The sequence below is a fragment of the Acinonyx jubatus genome, chromosome D2 (assembly GCF_027475565.1).
Source record: "Acinonyx jubatus isolate Ajub_Pintada_27869175 chromosome D2, VMU_Ajub_asm_v1.0, whole genome shotgun sequence".
NCBI lineage: Eukaryota > Metazoa > Chordata > Mammalia > Carnivora > Felidae > Acinonyx > Acinonyx jubatus.
This window is the reverse complement of record NC_069393.1, coordinates 12,566,726-12,587,796: the sequence shown is the minus strand read 5'-3', so window position 1 is coordinate 12,587,796 and position 21,071 is coordinate 12,566,726. Positions and strand designations below refer to the sequence as shown.

Here is a 21,071-nt window from a genome sequence, read left to right as displayed (position 1 = left end):
CGGGAAACCAAAAGCTCTCATTTGAATCGCTTGTCAGTTTCTCTGGTGTAAATACTCCCTGCCCCAGTCAATTTCAAGCTTCCAAAATTTAACAACGAGCCCCCCCCCCCAAGCTCTTGAATATTTAACAGCCAGCCCTCATGAGCTGGTGCAAGACGGTCCCAGAACACGCTTGGGAAGTGTGCAACTTACAGGCTATATACTTAACCCGCGTAAATACAACCACCAATCTCTTCTATTTTAGGGGAAGAGCTACCCCACCCTCATTCTACTCGTGTGGTTATTGAATGAGGAACATCTTATGAACAGTGTTGCCTCATTAACTAATCCGCGTCCCACACACCGATTGCTAGGTTACCACGTCCATATACACAATCCTGTGATGCCAGGCAAATGTGAAAGGAACTATGACATGACCAGACCAACACCCTCTGACCAAGTAGCCTACATTCTCCATCCCAGTAAGTCTCCATGTTGCTCCTGTGTGACCCAAATCCAGACCACACTCTTCATCACCCTATGTCTTCTTCTAAAACAGTAATAACTCCACTCATGAAGGAGAAGCCCATCGCTAAAGGGGCACCATTAAAGCTCGACTAAAGGCTGCTCTAAAAGCTAATGTGCTCACAGTTCTGTAACTAAGACAGGAAGGTAGCAAAGAGAAAGAACTTCTGGTCAACCTTAAAGCTCTCCTAACCCCATCCCATTTTTATTCCCAGAGAATGTTAGGATTTTATAGCAAGTGTACTTCTTTGGGCTTACACAAGAATCGAGGTCTTAGCAAGAGAGAAATTATGGGGGCATCTGGGTGGCTGGGTCGGTTAAGCGGCCAACTTCAGCTCAGGTCGCGATCTCACAGTTCGTGAGTTCGAGCCCCACATCAGGCTCTGTGCCAACAGCTCAGAGCCTGGAGCCTGCTTCAGATTCTGTGTCTCCCTCTCTTTCTGCCCCTCCCCCGTTCGTGCTTTGTATCTCTGTCTCTCCGTCTCTGTGTCGGTCTCTCTCTCTCTCTCTCTCAAAAATAAACATTAAAAAAAAAAGGAAGAAAAATTATGGCACTCAAATTTTAAAACAAAAGAGAAAGACCACAAACATCTCCCAAAACTTCTATCCTAACCTATATGCTCCAATGTGAATTCAGACCCACGGAGCTTCAAGAAAAAGAAAAGAAAAACTCAATCATCTAGTAACAACGTCTGCCAGCAGCCATGGTAAATAGCATGTTACCTACTTCATGAGGAGGGGTGTTTCAACAGAATGAAGAAGTTACCTTAAGCTCTACAGCTCACCTCTGTGTTCAGTTTCCATTCAGTTTCCTGTTACTGACACACCTGGGAACCTGCCGCAGAAAGACCCGGAAAGCCCCTCTGTTCTGCCCTGTCTCACTGCTCAGGGATCTTCCAGAACCTTCATTGCATGCTGGAAATGTCATCAGTCCTCAAAGCTGAGGCTGAGAACCTGCCTAAAAGCAGGTATTATAAGGAAGCGGGAAGGCAATGGTCGAGCTACATTTATTCCTCACACTTTCCCTTGGGTTAGCCTGGGATAACAGAGTGGGTTCATTTAAAGGCCTTCCCACCGGGTCTCAGATTACACGGGGAAAGTAAAAATAGGAAGCGATGGTGAAATGGTGGACTGTTGACTTCACAGCCTCTGCAGTCCAACACATTAATCCCCTCTCCCCTCCAACCCCAAAGTCCACCCCTGACTCTCCCATTTCTTCTCATGACCCCACCACCTCCCCATGAGAACCATCTCCGACCCTTGAGAAAAGTGGTAAGCGTCGTGGTAACAAGTGTGGGCACTGGCACCGAGATGCCTGTGCGTCCACCCAGCTCCGCAGACAAGTTCCCTGATCCCCTGCAGCTCGTGTTTGTTTCCCAACCTGTCACATGACATAATGATAGCACCTGCCTCCTCCGGTTGTTTGGAGGATTGAATTCATTAGTGTACGTGGAGCCATCAGGCGTGACTCATCGCGGGAACTAGGCAAGTTTTAGCTTTTATTTTTATTCATTCTCAAACCTCATTTGCATTTAAGGTGACCTCTTACTACCAGGTAGCCTCACGGCCACCGCACTGACTGAAGACCTTTGTGCGAGCCTCACGCGGTCCAGGGGAAATGTCCGGGCAAAGTTGACGTCCTTCCCGCGAGCTTCCCTTCCCTTTCCAGTTCGTGCAGCCTTCCAACATGTTGTAAAACTCCCCTGTGTTCAATCTCCTCTGTTTGAAATACCGAGTGTGTTTTCCCAACTAGATCCCCACCAGTAGAGCCTTCGTATTAACTTAGCAAAGCTGCCAATTTGTGTCCTGGCCTCCAGCCTCAGCCTATTTCATCAAACACTGCTGTCTGATTAATCATCCTGAAGCAAAATCGGGTTTGCATTACTCCTCCACTCAAAAGTTTTTGCAGAAGCCCCATCACTTAACAGAAGTCAAAATAAACCAGCATCCCAGACCCTCTACGATTATGACCAACACACCTGCTAGGTGTATTTCTAATTACATGCTTACATGGGTCCTAATAGCAGGAAGCCTTGTGCCTGCAAAGGAGGCTACATCCCTCCCTCTGCCACGTTAACCAGTTAAAATTCCTCCCATCCAGATAAAAAGAAGTGGTATGCATATGCAATGGAATATTACTCAGCCATCAAAAAGAATGAAATCTTGGGGCACCTGGGTGGCTCAGTCGGCTGAGCATCCGACTTCAGCTCAGGTCATGATCTCACAGTTGATGAGTTCAAGCCCCACGTCGGGGTCTGTGCTGACGGCTCGGAGCCTGGAGCCTGCTTTGGATTCTGTGTCTCCCTCTCTCTCTGCCCCTCCCCTGCTCGTGCTCTGTCTCCCTCTGTCTCAGAAATAAACATTAAAAAAACTTTTTTCAATATTCAAAAAAAAAAAGAATGAAATCTTGCCATCTGCACCAACATAGACGAATCTAGAGAGTGTTAGGCTAAGAGAAGTCAGTCAGAGGAAGATAGATACCATATGACCTCACTCATCTGTGGAATTTAAGAGACAAAAACAAATGAACAAAGGGAAGAAGAGAGACAAACCAAACCACAGACCCTAGCTATAGAGAATGAACAGAGGGTTACGAGAGAAGGGATGGGTGAAACAGGTGAAGGGGACTAAGAATTCACTCGACTTGATGAGCACTCAGTAATTGTTGAATGACTGGACACCCGAAATATAACTCTACCGTTAACTCTACTGGAATTAAAATACACTAAAATTTTGTCCATTCAAATGTCACATCCACTGTGAAATTTTCCCCTACGTTCCATTTTCGGATTCCCCTTGTGGTGGTTTTAAATCACTGTGTGCCCACAAGTTCCTCTCTCCTCCTCCCTGTAAGAAGGGAGGTTCTGCTCTCCTGTCCCTGGGTGTGAAATGTACCTGGTACCTTGCTTCCAATGGACAGAATATGCTGGAAGCTCAACTCCTGAGCACAACTGTGGCCTCTTCACTTCTCCTTCTCTCGACTCACTCCCTTTGGGGGAAGCAACAGTTCTGGGCCGCAAGGATCCGGAAAGTGGGAAACTGAGGTCTTCTATCAGCAGCCACACAAGTGAGTCATCTTGGAAGTGGTTCAATCAGGCCTTCCAATGACTGTGGCCCTTGCCAACACCTTGATTTCAAGATATCCTAAGCCAGAACCACCTAGTTAAGCCAGTCCTGATTTCCTGATCAACACAATGTATGAGATGATGTTTATTATTTTTTTAACTTGCTTTATTTTTTATTTTCCTAAATTTACATCCAAGTTTGTTAGCATCGAGGGCAACAATGATTTCAGGAGGAGATTCCTTAGTGCCCCTTCCCCATTTAGCCCATCCCCCCTCCCACACCCCCTCCAGTAACCCTCTGTTTGTTCTCCATGTTTATGAGTCTCTTCCGTTTTGTCCCCCTCCCTGTTTTTATATTATTTTTGTTTCCCTTCCCTATTATTATTTTTAATGTTTATTTATTTTTGAGAGAGACAGAGCATGCAAGTGGAGGAGGGAGGGGCAGAGAGAAAGGGAGACGGAGGACCCAAAGGGGGCTCTACGCTGAGAGCTGAGAGCCCAATGTGGGGCTCAAACTCACAAACCATGAGATCATGACCTGAGCTGGAGTCAGATGCTTAACCAACTGAGCCACCCAGAATCCCCTAGATGACGGTTATTGTTTTAAACCACCGTATTCCGGAGCTATTTGTTATTCAGTAGATTACACACCACTGAACTTTACTCCAGTGAACTATACTTCCTGTGTTTTTCTATTACACCCCCTTCCTCCTAACCCCAACTGGGCAGTGAGCTCATAGGGAACGTGCATTATGACTCCTTTGACTATGTACCCTCTGAAATTGCCAGCAAAGTGCCATGCAAAAAGCAGGTGGTCAATGCATTTTTCCCTGCAAGATAATAGAATAATGTCACTTTTAAGAATATGGGATCTGACATCAGGCATCTGTATGTTCAGAACCCAGCTGTCCCACTTGCTGACTGTGTGAAATTGAAAAAGCTACTTGCCTTCTCTAAGACTCTATTACCTTATCCATAAAGTGGAGAGAACCACAGACCCACTGCATAGTTTTGTTGTAAGCGTAGGAGTGGGGAAAACATGTAATCTTGCTTCCTGAGCGTCTATAGATGGGGGAGGATCCCACCACATTCCCCAAGAAAGAGTGACACTGGAGAAATATTTGAGGGCCTCCCTCATCTCTCTCACTGGCCCCTTCACACAGCAGGAGTAACGGTGTTTAACAGATGAGGCTGATAGAACATGACAACGAATAGTGGGCATTTGATTGTCACTGTCCTGGATAGTCCAGACCCTCATCTCCCTTACCTTCGTGAAGGTGTGAGCAAACGTTAAGGGAGCACATTCTCTTTCTGTGACCTCATCCCATGCAGAAAATATAACTGGGTCAGGGCCAAGAATCTGGCTTAGAAAGGCAGACATGAAAGTCCAAGCCCATCACCCTATGTCTCCCTCTCCTTCTGTGCATCTTACTGTTGCCTGCCCAGGACCCACAGGCACCTTTCTGCTAAGCTCAACCTTCCCCACGGTGGGGTGACATGGTCTCAATTCAGGTAAAAATCACAGAAGACCCTGCCATAGTCTACAATAGCACTTAAAGGGTGAGAGCGCTAACATTGTATATTTTTTTTAAATTTTATTATGGAAATTTTCAAACACGTACAAAAATAATCTGAAGAACATAATGAGACCCCCATCTACCTCTCACCCAGCTTCAGACATTTATGGCCAATCTCATTTCAGTGTCACGTTTTCATTCTCATTTGGCTCCTTGCATCTATTCTCAGTCGTATAAAAACTCGAGGGAAGGGTTAGTGATTAGTTGGCGCTCTCAGGATTCTAATTAGGAGGATTAAATAAGAGAATGTATGTGAAGATCACCCAGAACATAATAAAATTTCAAAACACATTAACGTTAATAATGACAATGAGTCATCAGCAGAATTGAAAGCAAGTTTTGACCAAGATGGCGCAGACCGAAATTATTTGTGGGATAATTGTCTGCTGGATTGTCGAGAGTTAATAACATGGAGGGCAGTAGAATCTCACTGGATGAGAAGCCAGGAGGGCTTTGTTACTTTCAAGGTCACCCACAGACTTCTCTTTTAAATCACATGTCATTTCTTTTGTCACCTCAATCACTTACCTCTAGCCTGAGTCGTTGGGATACCATGCCTATGTCGATGCTGACAAACGCCACTCGATTGGACCCATCTGGTTCCGCCATGATGAAAGCACGGCTGTACAGCCTGGTGAGGATGCCCCGTGCATTCTGGCCAGTTTTGCTGTAGCCCATCTAGAAGGAAGAGAAAGTCAGGGCCCCTCTGCCTCACTGCCCTGCCACGAGAACCAAGCACAACCACGCAAAAAGAGACCACGTAGGAAAGAAAAACACAATCCACAGGACACTGTGGCTCTGAGTGAGATGATAACATGTGTTTTCAAGAATAAAGCCAACATCATAAGAGAAGCTTTACTCTTCTGTTACAAAAATGCAAAGGCAAAGTAGTTATCTGTTTGGCAGAAGCCATCCATAGGCCCACGGGCAAGGAAGGGGTTGGCATGGCTTGGGAATTCCGTTACCACACCGGAGACCTTTCAGGGTTTTCTGTTCTCTTCTCCTGCCTGAGGTATTACAGAAGGAAATAGTTCCCCTACCATCATCCCATATACCCAGGCGCGTCTAAAGACTGAAGTTTCCCTCACTTTGGTTGTTTGGTGTATGATGTTCTTTTCTTTCTTTTTTTTTTTTTTTTTCAGAAGAAAATGGTTTCTTTATGATTCAATAATCTCTTTATTTTTTAGTTTATTTATTCTGAGAGAAAGAGAGAGAGAGAGAGAGAGAGAGAGAGCGAGAGCGCACAAGTGGGGGAGGGGCAGACAGATACAGGGAGAGAATCCCAAGCAGGCTCTGCATGTCATCGCAGAGCACACAGGGCTCGATCTCACAAACCACGAGATCATGACCTGAGCTGAAACCAGGAGTCAGACATTGAACTGACTGAGCCACCCAGGCACCCCAATAATCTATTTCTGAGGGTACCACACCCTGGATTTTACCTTGGTGACCATTCCTCAGCCAAGTCAGACCAAATCCACCTATCTCCCACTCCCCCTTCACACCATGTCATAAGACCCACCCGTAAAGTTATATCCTGGTCTTCAGAATGCTCTCTCTATCGCTCACTTTACCCCTCATAGGAATGTTCATTCAGGGTTCTCATTCCAGAGCCACTTTTCAGAATAGACATCAGGGAACAATTCCTAGAATCTAAGGGTTATTTGGTAGGAGGGAGAAAATCTCATCAGACAACTTCACGTTCTAGCTTCCTAGAAAAAGGCTGATATGAGTGAATACATCCACCATCACAGCCAAGAGGTTGCAGACCAGCAGCCAATGGGCCACACCTGACCCACAGAAGCATTTCACTTGGCTTGCGTGGTGTTGGCCGACACTAGGTTTCCAGTTTTGACTAGAGTTGCCTGTATTTCCCCACAGACAGACTTAGATCCCCAGGTCTTCAGTTCAGAAATTTTCCAGCTTCTCTTGAACAAACTGTAGGATAGGGCAGCCCTCCATGGTAACAATTGCTAAAGCCATGAACTTTCTAGTTGTCCCATAATCCCTACCACTTCCTTGAGGGTTCGCTAGACTCTTATCAGCTCACAGAGAGGCCTGCTTCCATCACTTATGGTACCGGCCCGTCCCCGGTGGTACAAGAGTTTGACAGCAGTTCCATTCATAAAAAAGTGGCCAACTGACTTTACAAAGGAATTGTGGTTGAACGCATGGCCCCTCTGCTCTCTATGGCATGGTATTCACAGTGTTAGACAGCAGGGAAGTCAATGAAAAAGGAGGAAGACAATGATGTAATCATAAGGAATCAGTGTAGGGTGCAAGTGGCAAAAGTAAAGTACTTGTTTCATTCTCCTTGAGGAGCCCATGATTTGCCTACCAAACTGATATCTGCTACTTGTCCTGTGCAGTCAGCTCGCCCAACACCAATATGGTAGCCACTGAAGTTCTGAAATAGAGGAGGCTCTGGGGTGGTGGTCACCGGAGGTCCCTGGGTGGCTGTGGAGCCATGTGTGAGCGTCGAGCCTTGAGTGGCCGTGGAGCCTGGCGTGGTTGGGGGGCTCTGGGTGACCGGAACGCCTGAATCTAAAAGCAGAACATTTAAGAAACAACAGTTCAGTCCACTTATCTGTGGGCATCAATTAGAATACAGAGGTTCAGGTTCCCATGGAAAAATCTTTATATACTGTCGTATATTTAAAATAAACAGAAAGAAACCTCTCAGGAACTTGTTGTATACAACAACCCTAGGGAGGATCTTTCTGGTAAGCTGGAGATGTGTCATCCTAACAATCAAGGCCTGTGTCAAATGTCCATCCGCTTCTCATCACAAGCTGTTCCTTGTCAAACTCATGGCCCTTCACCCACTCCTGATGGACTTTTCTAGCCACACAAAGCAGGCGCCAGGTTCCTCAGGGGCCAGCCTCTGGGGATTTGTCTCCACGGCTCTCTCCGTCTGGAGACCCCCACTCCTCTCTGTTCCACCAACCGAGCTCCAAGACTCCCTTCAAGTTGGTTCATTTCCATCACACCCAGAGGCAGCTCAACCCTCCTGGCAGGAGGCCGCCCCCCTGTTGTCTCTACTCTGCACCCACAACCTTCTCAAGCCTTCTATTTGGAATACAGATGAGATCACTGCACGTTCAACATAGTTGCACCTTATTGTAATCATATCACCATCTATGTACGTGCCTGTACACACATATGTCCACACACACACACATACGTGAATATCAAGGGAAACAGAATGGCAGAAAGACTACAAGAGCAGGTACCAGAAACAAACAACCTGGGTTTAAAAACTGATTCTACCACATACTAGCTGAACATACTAGCTGAAATCGCTTACCTGTTCTACCTCAATGTTTCTCATCTGGAAAAGAGAGGCAGTCCTAATACGCTAACTTCCTAGGGTTGTTTTGAACAATAGATATGTTAACACATATCAAAAATTTCAAATAATGGCCAGAATATAGCTTTGGCTCTACTTACCTATTGAGATATCTTACACATGCATGTTGTTTGTTTGTTTCCACCCCAGACAACAGCCAGGGTGGCCAAGGCAACGGAGGTCACTGTCACAGGCCTTAGTGCTCAGAAAAGTACTTGGTGAAGAGATTGGCTGCTGACGTCCCTGGGATCCTAGAATTTAGGGGCTCAGGAGAAGCTAGAGATCATCTAGTCTGATCTCCTTTGCTTTACATATAAGAATCCTGAAGCCCAGAGAAGTGATGTAACCACAATGTCATGGAGAACACGGGATGAATCAGGTGTAGACACCAGATCCTCCAACTAAGGATCTAATGCTCTTTCATCCATATTCAACATGGAGTTAGAATCCACATTTTCTCAACACCAAGCCCATGTTTTCCACAAGACATCAAGTATTGCAAGGAAGGAGGCAGTCACTTTTGCCTTATTGATACTAACATAGGAATGGGGTATCACCCAAAGCCGAACCAGGTCCAATGGCCAAGGGCAATTTCCTTATGACCTCAGAGTCTCAAGTTCTACATCCAGAAAGCGGTACTAAGACTAGCACCTACCTTTATAGAAGATTCATGAGAATTAAGTGGGAAAAGGATGTAGACTCCTGACCACAGTGCTTGACACAAAGCGACCGTACAATAAACAGCCGCTCCTACTATGAGAATAGTGACCATAATCATTGATCACCTCCGTGAGTCTCAGCCTCTGGATTCTCTAACTTCAAGAGCTAAAACTGAATAAGTCCTATGGATGCTTTCCTTTCTTGGAGTCCATGCCCCTTCCCTGCACACTGCTGGCATAGAGGATTTCTGTCCCTCTGTGTCTACAGGGAGTTCAAAGTGCAGGCTCATGGTAGACACTACACCAGAAAGAAGAAGAGGCCACAAGAGAGAAAACTAGGCTGAAAAAAATCAGGCTCTTTCTCTGTTTGGCCTAAAGCTAGCCCTCCCCTTACTTCAGTCAAAGCATTCAACACCCACCCATCGTTTCTACTCATTTACCAGGTATGCAACCCACCACAAAGGCAGGGCTCCATCAAATGCCCAGGGCCCCAATATTGCCCGCAAATGTAGCCTGCATCGTTTTCAAAAACTAAATTCATTCCCAATATTAAAAAAAAAAATCAGGAGATGCCTAAATCCCCCAGTTTCCAGCTTCTGCTGCAAACTCTGGAGATCTGAATCCATGAGACACCATTTCAACTAACAGCTCACACTCAGGAGGGGCTGCAGACCCCCTCCACCAGAATCTCCCCTCCCCCACCCCGGCTCCCCTCCCCACCCCACCTCCTTTACAGAACTTGACCGGTCCTCCTGAGAATTGGAGTTCAAGGCCCCCTTCTCTAAAGCTCAGCACTACTCGATATTCAGTGGGTCTTTCATTCTGCTTTTGTTCCCAAGAGAAGATGATGCCCAAGAAAAGGCAAAGAGCAAGAGAAGAGGCTTGGAGGGGGGGGGGGCGGGGATGCTCGTACTACTGGCCCTTGAAGAATTCTGAACTGGGCTTAGGTCAGCGGAGAAGTGAGACAAGCCCATGGCAGAGTGCCTGTCAACTGCCTACTTGGGGGCAAAGGTAAGCCTGATAACAATTGCTGTCAATGCAGAAAGTACAATTAATGGACGGGTTCGGTGGCCATCCCGGGCTGCTTACATACCAGTTGAACTGCCCTGTTATTGGCATTATCAGCAGGCACTGTTCCAGGCACTGTTCCTTGTCCCCAGTCATCCAGAAATTTCCCCCAGGCTAGGAATAGCATCCAAGGGAGCCCATGACAACTTGCCTTTATGATTTTCAATGGTCCCACTGGTAATAAACAAGAGGCTGAGGAGGGCTACCGTCACAGCAGTCATCATCACGAGGAGGAAAATCAGGAATGCCTCTAATGTGGAGAGGGTGTGTTTGGCCATGTCTCCTGAGGAAAAGCAGAAATGGAAGAGGCAGAAAATGGCAGAACCACAAACTACAACACATAGGCTTTGCGCTGCCCAAGGCTAAGATGTCTTAGCTCTTCTAGAATGGACTATACACCAGGGAGGACAAGTGCAGAGCATACCTATCACATCCGGGGCCATGGCAGACAAGACCAAGCAATTACAGCACTCTTTGATAAGCTCAGATGTGGTTTCCAAACACTTCCTAGAACAGCGCTCGTTCTAGAGAACCACCCATCATTTGGCATTGGCAATGAAGCTAAAAATCTATTTGTATTCCTTGGCTGTATCATACAGCTTTCATTTATGGTGATGAAGCCATCTGCACACAGGCCTAGGTTGGAACACATCTGTCAACAGGGCTGATTGCTCTTGTGAGAAGGCTGGCTGCAGTTAGGGCTGTCCCCTGTGGTCATGGCCTTGGGAAAACTACCTTGTCTACAAGGAGGTGAAACACATAACTTTGGCCTTGCAACTCCATTGGCTAACTTTCAATTCCTACTTGATGAGAAACCAACACGGAAGACCATCTCTGGTCTCAAGCCAGACATCAGGAAAATCTCCCTCTCTGTCATCAGAAGGATCTCACACATCTTGCAAACCTGTTGAAGGATGGGGACAAAGATAATGCTCTTGTGTTCTACCATAGCAGGAAATGTCCTTACAGATGCCCGAAGATATTTTAGGAGTAGAATTCATTGTTACTCAGCAAGGTTATAGAAGCTAAAAGTCCATATCAGGTAGCGAGAGAAAGTATAATATGGTGGATAAAAATTGGATTCTGCCTTCTAACTCCAGAGTCCAAAGCTCCAGAGTCCAAAGTCCATTTCTGCCACTAACTGGACGACCTTGGGGAATCCTCCCCAACACTGAGCCTCAGTTTCTCTGTCTGTAAATAAGGATGTGGTGATGACGATAATTTTAGTACCCATCTTATAGAGTTCTTATAAAAAGGAGATGGTGCAGTAATAATTCGTTCGTCCCATAGACTGCAATAGGTGTTTATGGTGTTTGCATTTATCATTAGGTCCCAAAATAGCAAAGACTCTGCTCACTGTCCTCAAGGGGAATTTATATGAAGCTAGTGTTAAAAAATTATTGGAATCACACATACAAACTTTGGAACCCGTTTTCTTAACCCATACTTCAGGAAGCCTGAGCAAGGAGACGGGATTAGAGTCCAGGACTTGCTCCCACAATGGGTAATATGCAGCCATATTAAGATGCTATTACCCCCCAAGAGTTGTAAATTGGCAACAAATGGGTGGGCTTAGCACGCCCCAATTTTCTGTTTCACTTTGATTTAGTTGACAAGACAGAGGAGCTTACAGTCCATCTGGAAGAGAGTCCACAGTTACAAATCTAAACCTTCAGGTTTTCTCTCACGTTTCATAACCCATGGTAACACTGAGCCAGAAGCTTGGTAAGACCGAGTAGTTACTGTGACCTTTAGATAGATATGGCATGCCTTCTCCAGCCTACCACAACCTCTTCCCAGTGGATCTTTTCCATCTAAGTTGCTACCTGGTCTTTGTAGTTATTTTATTGAGCAATCCCTGGGCTAGAGTTTAAAAATCAGTCTAACGTCAAATACTTCAGAAGCAGGGCTGAACTGGAAGTGGACAAAGAGACTTGAACATCTTCCCAAATCTCTTGGTTATTAGCAGGCTTTCCTCAACCACTTATCACCACTGTCATCACCTTCACCACCACCGTTAGGGACAATTTCAAATGTAGGGCAACACAAATGAGTTCTGATCTTGGTCCCAACATTCACTGGCCAGTCCCCAGGAGTCACGAGACACCTCTAAAATATGCCTCTGAAACTCGGATGATCCAAATAAGTTTACTGGTCTTTAGGTGCTGTTTCAGTGGCCAACCTCAAGCCCAGTATACCCAGTTCTTTCTCAAAGCTTTGGTTTCATTAGGCTTCCTGCCGGCTGGGATTGCAGGACCGACAGGGCAACTAAACATGGCTGACCGACAGGGGGATCTCCCAACGCGAGTGTCCACACGCGCGCTGCAGATGTAAACGTGGCCACGTGCTAGGAGCCTGTGCAACAAATAGACATGGTTCAAAAGAATACTTTTTTTCTTTTTTGCTTGTTTTATTGGGCTGAAGTGATCACCACCACCAGCCTTTTACACAAGTCCACAATGGCACTTAATTTAAAACTAAAGTTTGCACTGCCTACTCGGATTTCAATGATGTACCTCCCTGGGTCTCACCACCCTGTTGCCAGAATTAATGCCAACTTTTAATGTTCTTTTTAAACCAGTGAGCACTATTTATTTTTCCTTGATGACCCCAAATCTGAAGGCAAATGTGAAAGAAAGCAAATGCCTCGTCTGCCTTCAGAATGCAAATGGACCACGGAGAGCTGAGCCAGTGGTTGTAACTTAAAAGATTTGGCATTTCCCACTGGTTCTCACTTGATCCAGTGCAATTCTGCAAGCTCGGTGATGAGGCTTTATGACAACAGTGAGCCCCTTGGCATATCTTTACCATGTTGAGGTCTCTGTTTTACAAGACTGTGGAAGGAAAAGGTAATGACTTGGCAAAATGGGTTTCCCAAAGCTAAGGAAATGGAGTGGAGCTTTTAGGATTTCATCAAGATCTCTAAGACAAGGAGATGATTCAAGATCCCTCTCTCTCCCTCCAAGAAAACAGAACTTTCTTACCTGATTCAACCCGTCAAAAGAAATTCCACATCCCAGCAAAGCAAATGACAGTCCAGAATCTCGTTCCTTTCCCCTTGCACGTTGCTCAGCCCAGAGTTCTCAGCACGTTCTGAAACATACTGAAGAAAGAGGTTCCCAGTCATGCCCAGGAGAGTTAGGGTTCTCATTAGCATACCTTTGTGGGCTTGGTGCAGGATGAGATTAAAGGGTATTGATAACAAGAGCCTTATCTGCCTCCCCTGGGACAACCTGATACTGAGATAGAAGTTGCAAAGGATCCGGAGGACTGAAGGTCACTGATTTCAGCCCTTACACACCTCTCCAGTACAAGTTCTGTGCGAGGTCTACAGCCTGGCTCACCAAAAAGAGCACTTGCTTTACTTAACACTGGTCACTCACCCAGAGACAAGGAAGGAATGATGATGCATGCTGGACATTAGTGTGGGCCATGGGTCCCATTGGGCAGCGTTTACACTGATCTCAGAAGAGAAAGGTGATTTTAACTTTTAGCTTCTTGTATACAAAAAGAATGAGGTTTTAGAGGTGCCTGGGTGGATCAGTCAAGTTAAGTGTCCAACTCCTGATTCTGGCTCAGGTCATGATCTCACGATTCATGAGTTCGAGTCCTGCATTGGGCTCCGCACTGAGAGTGTGAAACCTGCTTGGGATTCTCTCTCTCTCTGTCTCTCTCTCTCTCTGCCTTTCCCCTGCTGCTCTGTCTTTCTCAAAATAAATAAATAAATGCAAAAAGAAAAGAATGAGGCTTTAGATGAACTAAGAATGTAAATAATGGACATACAATGCCCATGTGAATAATGTGCAACCATTACCAATGATATAGAAGAAAATAATTTAATGACTTGGAAAGAGTTACTGTATTAAGTTATTTTAAATTTATAAGACATTATAATCCTATTTTGTTCATTTTAATTTTTAATTTTTTTTATAAACTGTTTTTAATGGTTTATTATTTATTTTTGAGAAAGAGAGAGAGAGACAGAGCATGAGCAGGGGAGGGGCAGAGAGAGAGAGAGAGAGACACGGAATTCAAAGCAGGCTCCAGGCTCTGAGCCGTCAGCCCAGAGCCTGATGTGGGCTCGAACTCACTAGCTGTGAGATCGTGACTTGACCCGAAGTCGGATGCTCCAACCGACTGAGCTGCCCAGGCACCGCTATAATCCTGTTTTTCAAACATTATTTATCTATTTGTGGTAGCGAAGACTGTAAGAAATCACAGCAAAATGTTAAGAAGTAATTATCTGGTGATAAGACTGTGAGTTTTGTTTTCATCTTTTCGATTCTTGGTGTTGTCTGTAAGGGCCATGCACATTTTTATATTGGGGAAAACCCTCCTCTTGAAGCAGGTATACTATAGAGCAGCATGAAGGTAAACAATGGCCCACGAGAGACAAAGAGAGGAAGGAATAGGGAAACCCCTATTTCCTTTTTTCCCTGCTAGATCCCAGCTGTCCAGGAAGCAGTTGGAAGAACACATAGGCCACTGAATTCCTTGCAGGGTCAAGAGAGACCAGCCCCCGACATTCCAAAGGAAATATTCGAGATCTAAGGGCCTTCCAACAGGGCATTTCATAATGTCACTCAGCTAGCTCTCTGCTATAGTGGGGCACGGGTTAGATTATGGTAGTTAAATGAGGGTTCCTTTCATGCATTTATGTTAGAATTCTTGGTGCCAAGCAGCAGAGGGCAAATCCAGCTAACTTAAGCAGCGGAGGAAGGAGAGAGAAATAAATCCACTCGAAGGCAGAAAATCAGGTGAAGACACAGGCTCTGGAAAGCCAGAGATCAGGGCAGATCCAGGTGGCAGGACGTCCTGAACAATCTTTACAGAGTGTCGCCATTGTGGGAATGCCGACTGGTGCAGCCGCTCTGGAGAACAGTGTGGAGGGTCCTCAAAAAACTAAAAATAGAACTACCCTACGACCCAGCAATTGCACGACTAGGCATTTATCCATGGGATACAGGTGTGCTGTTTCGAAGGGACACATGCGCCCCCATGTTTATGGCAGCACTATCCACAATAGCCAAAGTATGGAAAGAGCCCAAATGTCCAACGGTGGATGAATGGATAAAGAAAATGTGGTATATATATATATACAATAGAGTGTTACTCGGCCATCAAAAAGAATGACATCTTGCCATTTGCAACTACGTGGATGGAACTGGAGGGTATTATGCTAAGCGAAATTGGTCAGTCAGAGAAAGACAAGTATCATATGATTTCACTCATATGTGGAATTTAAGAAACAAAACAGATGAACATAGGGAAAGGGAAGGAAAAATAAGATAAAAACAGAGAGGGGACAAGTCATAAGAGATTCTGAAATACAGAGAACAAACTGAGGGTTGATGGAGGGGTGTTGGGTAGGGGATGGGCTAGATGGGTGATGGGCATTGAGGAGGGCACCTGTTGAGATGAGCCCTGGGTGTTGTATGTAAGTGATGAATCACTACATTCTGTTCCTGAAATCATTACTATACTATATGTTAACTAACTGGGATTTAAATCAAAGAAAAAAGAAAAGAAATGAAAAACAAATAGACAAGCAATGGACTGAGCACAGCCCCCATCCTGAGGTCTGGGGCATCGGGGGTGGCTCCCCACAGAACCACATTTCTGCTTCATCTTCGCCTGTCTCTCTTCTTCTTTCCCTGATGTTTAAATGCGGAATTTATCCCAATACTGTAGGAGCTACAGTCAAAATCAATCTAGATAATAAAGATGGTTACGGCAAAAAAACCAACCAGCAAAAAAAACAAAACCAGAGCCTCGCCATCGAGATGGACGCACTCTGGCTGTCTAGGTCTGTACGTTGCTCTGTTCAGGGCTCAGTTCCTGAGAGACAGCATCTGACTGGCCTGGCTCAGGTCATATACGTGTCCCTTCCCTCACAGAGATAGTTAAACAGATGTCACAACAAGACCATCCCCAAAGAGGGAAGGATAGATCTCCAAAATGAAATCAAGGCAGGTAAAAACAATGGACACCTCCTAGTGACCTGCCATCAGATTCCCTTCTCACTTGCAGTGGGAGGGCCTTCAGGCTGCACCCACCGTCCCGGCCGGTCCTCTCCCAACACCTCCCTCCCCAAGGAAAGGAGCCCTGCTATGCTCATTCACACCGAGATTTAGGAGGTGACCCACAGTCTAGTCCAGTAAGATCATTGTAACCAGGGTGTTACGTCATGTATCATTTCTCCCAGATGACATTTGAAGACCCATCTCTAAACATGGAGGGGTGAGAATAATCGAGAAGATGCCAAGCACCATGGCAGGGCCAGGGTAGGAGCCATGTTGGGCCGAGGGGACTTGAAGCACCCAAAAAAACAGCCAGACCCCCTGGGGGTGAGGGGAAGATAAAAATCACTGCAAATATTGTAATGTGTACTTCCTTTTTATTTCTGTCTGGATGGCCTTTAAATAAACCCTCTTTGCAAGGATATGCCCCATGCTAATCATCTCATCCTTTTCCATCCTTTGATTCTTGGGATAATTGAAGAATAAATTACTTTTTGAAAACAGATGTTATTTCATAGAGCATCCAGATTGTGGTCTCTAAATACCGTTTCTTGCTTAAGACAAAACAAAACAAACAAATAATAAAACAAGATGAAAACAAAAACAAAAAAGCAATCCTTGAAGAAATGGCTGGTTCTAGGTCTGGGGCAACAAACACACAAATGAAACCTGCAACACGTTTTCATTCCTAGGTCTATTCAGGGCTCAGTTCTTGAGAGACAGCATCTGACTGGCCTGGCTCAGGTCATATATGTGCCCCTTCCCTCACGGAGATAGTTAAACAGATGTCACAAGTAGACCATCAAGGAAGTCAAGGAATCAAGGAAGTCAAGGGAGTCAAGATGATGAGCAAGACGATCAGAATTGTGTCAAAAAGAACTAGAGTTTCGCTCTCAAATCCATCAATCTGGACATCAATTTTTTAAAAAGATAATTGCAGAAGATTGAAGCAAATCAAATTTGCCTAGGTCCATGATGTCATAATGATGCTTAAACAAACAAACAAAAAAAACCCAAACCTCATCGACTACCTTTAAAACATGCTGCATTTAAAATAACAAATTCCAGGGTCACCTGGGTGGCTCAGTCAGTTAAGCATCCAACTTCGGCTCAGGTCATGATCTCCTGATTCGTGAGTTCAAGCCCCACGTCGGGCTCTGTGCTGACAGCTCAGAACCTGGAGCCTGCTTCGGATTCTCTGCCTCCCTCGCTCTCTGCCCCTCCCCTGCTCGTGCTCTGTCTCTCAAAAATAAATCAACGTTAAAAAAAATTTTTTTAACAAAATAAAATAATGAATTCCAATTTGTTTTTCTGAAAACTGGGAAGGAAAAAGGGAGGGAGGTCTAGAAATCAAGAATGTACTCTGCTCTTCCTATATAGAGGTATCTTGGGAAAGCCAAATCGTTGATGAGAGAGTTTCTCACACTTGAAGAATCCGAGCCAATGAACAAGGAAGGAATGACACACTAAGAATCTAAATGCTTTGCAGACCCCTAGTGAAAGGATGGAACCAGGCAACAATCGCCAACTGGATGCTGATTTAAGTCACCAAAGAGAGAGACAAATGACTACCGCAAGCCTCTGAGTGATGCATGCACCCTCACTTCTCAAATACTCTTACCAAAAAGTAACCCTAAACCGGATCCACCTCTAGATCTGAGGGTCTGTTTGTAGAAAATATGAAAGACAAACAACTATCAGAGGACAATGTGGGGATACAGTAAGCACGATCCAGATGGCAAAAGATTGTAGGGCAAATGACCCAGCTTCTTGAACAAAGAAATTGGAAGTGGAGAGAAAGAGAGAGAGGTGGGGAAGCAGAAGGGCAGGGGAGGAGAGTCGCCAAGGCAGGGGAGGGGAGGGGAGCAAAGGAGAAGAGATTGTGGATGAAAAGAGGCTGAAGAGACATGCCCACCAACTTACACTGTAAGACCCAAAGCCTCATCATTTAGAACCCACTTCAAACAAACTGGCTTTGAAAACGATGAGACAATTGGGAAGATTTGAACACTGACTAGATATTTGATGATATTAGGGGATTATTATTAAAAATGTTACTGTGATAATGGCATTGTAGTCATACCTTTGTAAACAGTCCTTATCTTTTAGACCCATTCGGAAACAGATTTTTAGAGTTTATTTATTTTTGAGAGAGAAAGAGAGTGAGTGGGGGGAGAGGCAGAGAGAGGGAGAGAGAGAATCCCAAGCAGACTCCACACTGTCAGTGCAGAGCCCAACACGGGGCTCTAACCCATGAAACATGAGATCACAACCTGAGCTGAAGTCAAGAGTCAGACGCGTAACCAACTGGGCCATCCATGCATCCCTGAAACAGATTTTTAAAAATATAATAATAATAATAATGATGATGACGGAAGTGCAAAAATCAGACGGTTGGATGCATGGATGGATGGATGGATGGATGGATGGATGGATGGTTGGATGGTTGGACAGATGGATGGATGGATAGATGGATGGATGGACGGATGGATGGATGGTTGGATGGCTGGACAGATGGATGGATGGATGGATGGATGGATGGACGGACGGATGGATGGATGAGTCATAGATAAGGACAGGTAGGAGGCTAGATGGATGGGAAATAAGCTTTGCTCTTTAATATGGCAGTGGAGAGAAGAGAAATGGGGTGAAGCACTGTGGCAGGCATCGCAGAGGGCTTCACTCAACCCGGCTGGCATGCCAACACCAGACACTCATTTGCCCTGGGTTCCAGATGCAGGTTCATTTCTGCCTTTCAGATGCACTCATGTGAGACTCTGATTCAGCACTGAGCCACTTGAGGAGAGGGGCTCTGTATTGGACACCTGCTTTCCTGGTTTGGATCATGGCAGCCTGACTTTGAGCTGGCAGTGTGGTGGCTTCAGCCACTTCCTTATTCCATGACCACCCACGACCAAAGCAGCCCATCCCTTAGCAGCTCAGGTCTATATTTAAGTTGGAGAGTTTTTGCAGGAAGCTCAACCCCAATTCTCTGCCTTGAGCCTTCGCCAAGATTCGGCAAGTTATCTCTAACCCCTAATAAATGCCTTTCCTCTGGAGTAGATTCTGTTACCTCCAGCTAAGAACGTGCCCAAGCTAAATCTCACAAAAGTGAGCACCATTCCTCCCTTTGGAGAATATATGCATTCCAATCATTGAACACTGTATATGCCAAGCTGCCTCTGGGAACATTTTTGAAGTTCCAAGTGATGAGTAGTCTGACATAATGAATTCTTCATTAGAGCAGAAAAAAAATTAGTTTTAAGTACACAGGGCTGCCATGGTGGTATCCTACCGCTTCACAGGTTTTGCAAAGGAAATTGAAAAATACCTTTGAACCCCAAAGCAGTCCCATTATCAGTGGACTATTTATAGATTTACCTTTCCATATGCCTCAGTTGAATCTTGACCTTAAGCCTTAAGCAACAGAAGGGAGGCTCCTTCCGTTCCAAGCCAGAGAGACTGCTTCTTTTTTGTTTTGTTTAATTATTTTTTTAATGTTTATTTTTGAGAGAGAGACAGAGTGAAAGTGGGGGAAGGACAGAGAGAGAGGGGGGACACAGGATCAGAAGCAGGCTCCAGGCTCTGAGCTGTCAGCACAGAGCCCGACGTGGGGCTCAAACTCATGAACCTGAGCCGCAGTCACACGCTTAACTGACTGAGCCACCCAGGCGCCCCTGGAGAGGCTGCTTCTTAGTAAACCCCTTCTGCACCTGTCATATGTTGAGTTTGAGAAGGAGACTAATAGATATACTTCACTACAATGGGAAGCCCAGGTTCCTTCCATGGGGGAGGTCCCAACTCTGAACACAGTAGCCGAGCACAAGGGGAAGACGGTATGGTACAGGGTGCACCATGGCTCTCGTCCCCAAGGGGTTCACCATGCCCTGGTTTCCAGCAATATCGACAGTCCTGCTTTTCTCACAGGAAAAGGTAGATAACCTCTCCCTCCTTGGGGCTGCAGGATTCGTCTCCCCAAATTTACTGCAGTGGTGTCGTCAATACAAAGGGCAAAAGATAAAGGCAAAAGATCCAGTATATGGGAAGGACTGGAATTTGGAATCTGAAGATTGAGGCTTTTTGCGCAGTGACCTTAGTCCCTCCCTTTTGTTTTCCTTATTAGAAAAATGGAGGCTGACAGAAACCTACCTAGCTGAAAGGTTCACGTAGACATACATTTTGGTAAGTTCTTTGTTACCTCAGTAGCCTGATGTGAACAAGTTCTTATGCTAATTAGGCTGAATGTAAATGTCCAAGAATGGTAGGTTCTGCGTGTTTAAGCCTTAGAGCACAGTTATTTTCTCGGCATATTCTTCACGGGTGGTTCGAAGGATCTCCCCATTAGTTTGACACACGCAGCCTTGGGAAGAAGGGGAGTCCTTTGCTATTTTCAAAACATCCAGAGGGTTTGAAATTTAGATAAGATAGGAATTGAAATTGTCCCTATTTTACTACACTTAGAAAAACAATGTGAGGCTATACAACCTTTGCGGAGTATTTGGAAATTATTCTCTGATGATTTATCTTTTTCTAGAACCAGGGTGTGAATTTATTGCGTTTGGCAGTGACAAATTTGACCTGTTTGCCATACATGGCGATGAAGCCGGATCGGGGGAAAGCAGGCTGCCGTTACATTTATCGTCATTTCAGGGACAAAGTGACAACATCTTTTGATGTAATTCAGTCCCTCTACATAAATCTCAGATGCTTAGCGTCTCCTGTCCACACGGTGTACCTGTGGGGAAAAAAAACACCACACTGTCCATATTCTAGGGATCCCAGAAGAAGAAGACAGAGAAAGGAGGGAAGAAAACTAATTTGAAGAAATA

At 45.2% G+C, this 21,071-nt stretch overlaps 1 protein-coding gene across 3 annotated transcripts in view; it reads right to left on the bottom strand.

Annotated features, from left to right (window-relative positions):
- The window catches only part of ASAH2 (N-acylsphingosine amidohydrolase 2), a 100,435-nt gene that overhangs the window by 48,021 nt on the left and 31,343 nt on the right, over positions 1 to 21,071 (bottom strand). For all 3 annotated transcript variants that reach the window (XM_053206814.1, XM_053206813.1, XM_027049918.2), the window contains exons 2-5: positions 13,207 to 13,325; positions 10,374 to 10,505; positions 7,485 to 7,690; positions 5,675 to 5,824 (exon numbers count right to left, since the gene is read on the bottom strand). In XM_053206814.1, the coding sequence (XP_053062789.1) occupies positions 5,675 to 5,824; positions 7,485 to 7,690; positions 10,374 to 10,500 (483 nt within the window). In that variant the 5' untranslated portion in view covers positions 10,501 to 10,505; positions 13,207 to 13,325. The remainder of the gene's footprint in view (positions 1 to 5,674; positions 5,825 to 7,484; positions 7,691 to 10,373; positions 10,506 to 13,206; positions 13,326 to 21,071) is intronic.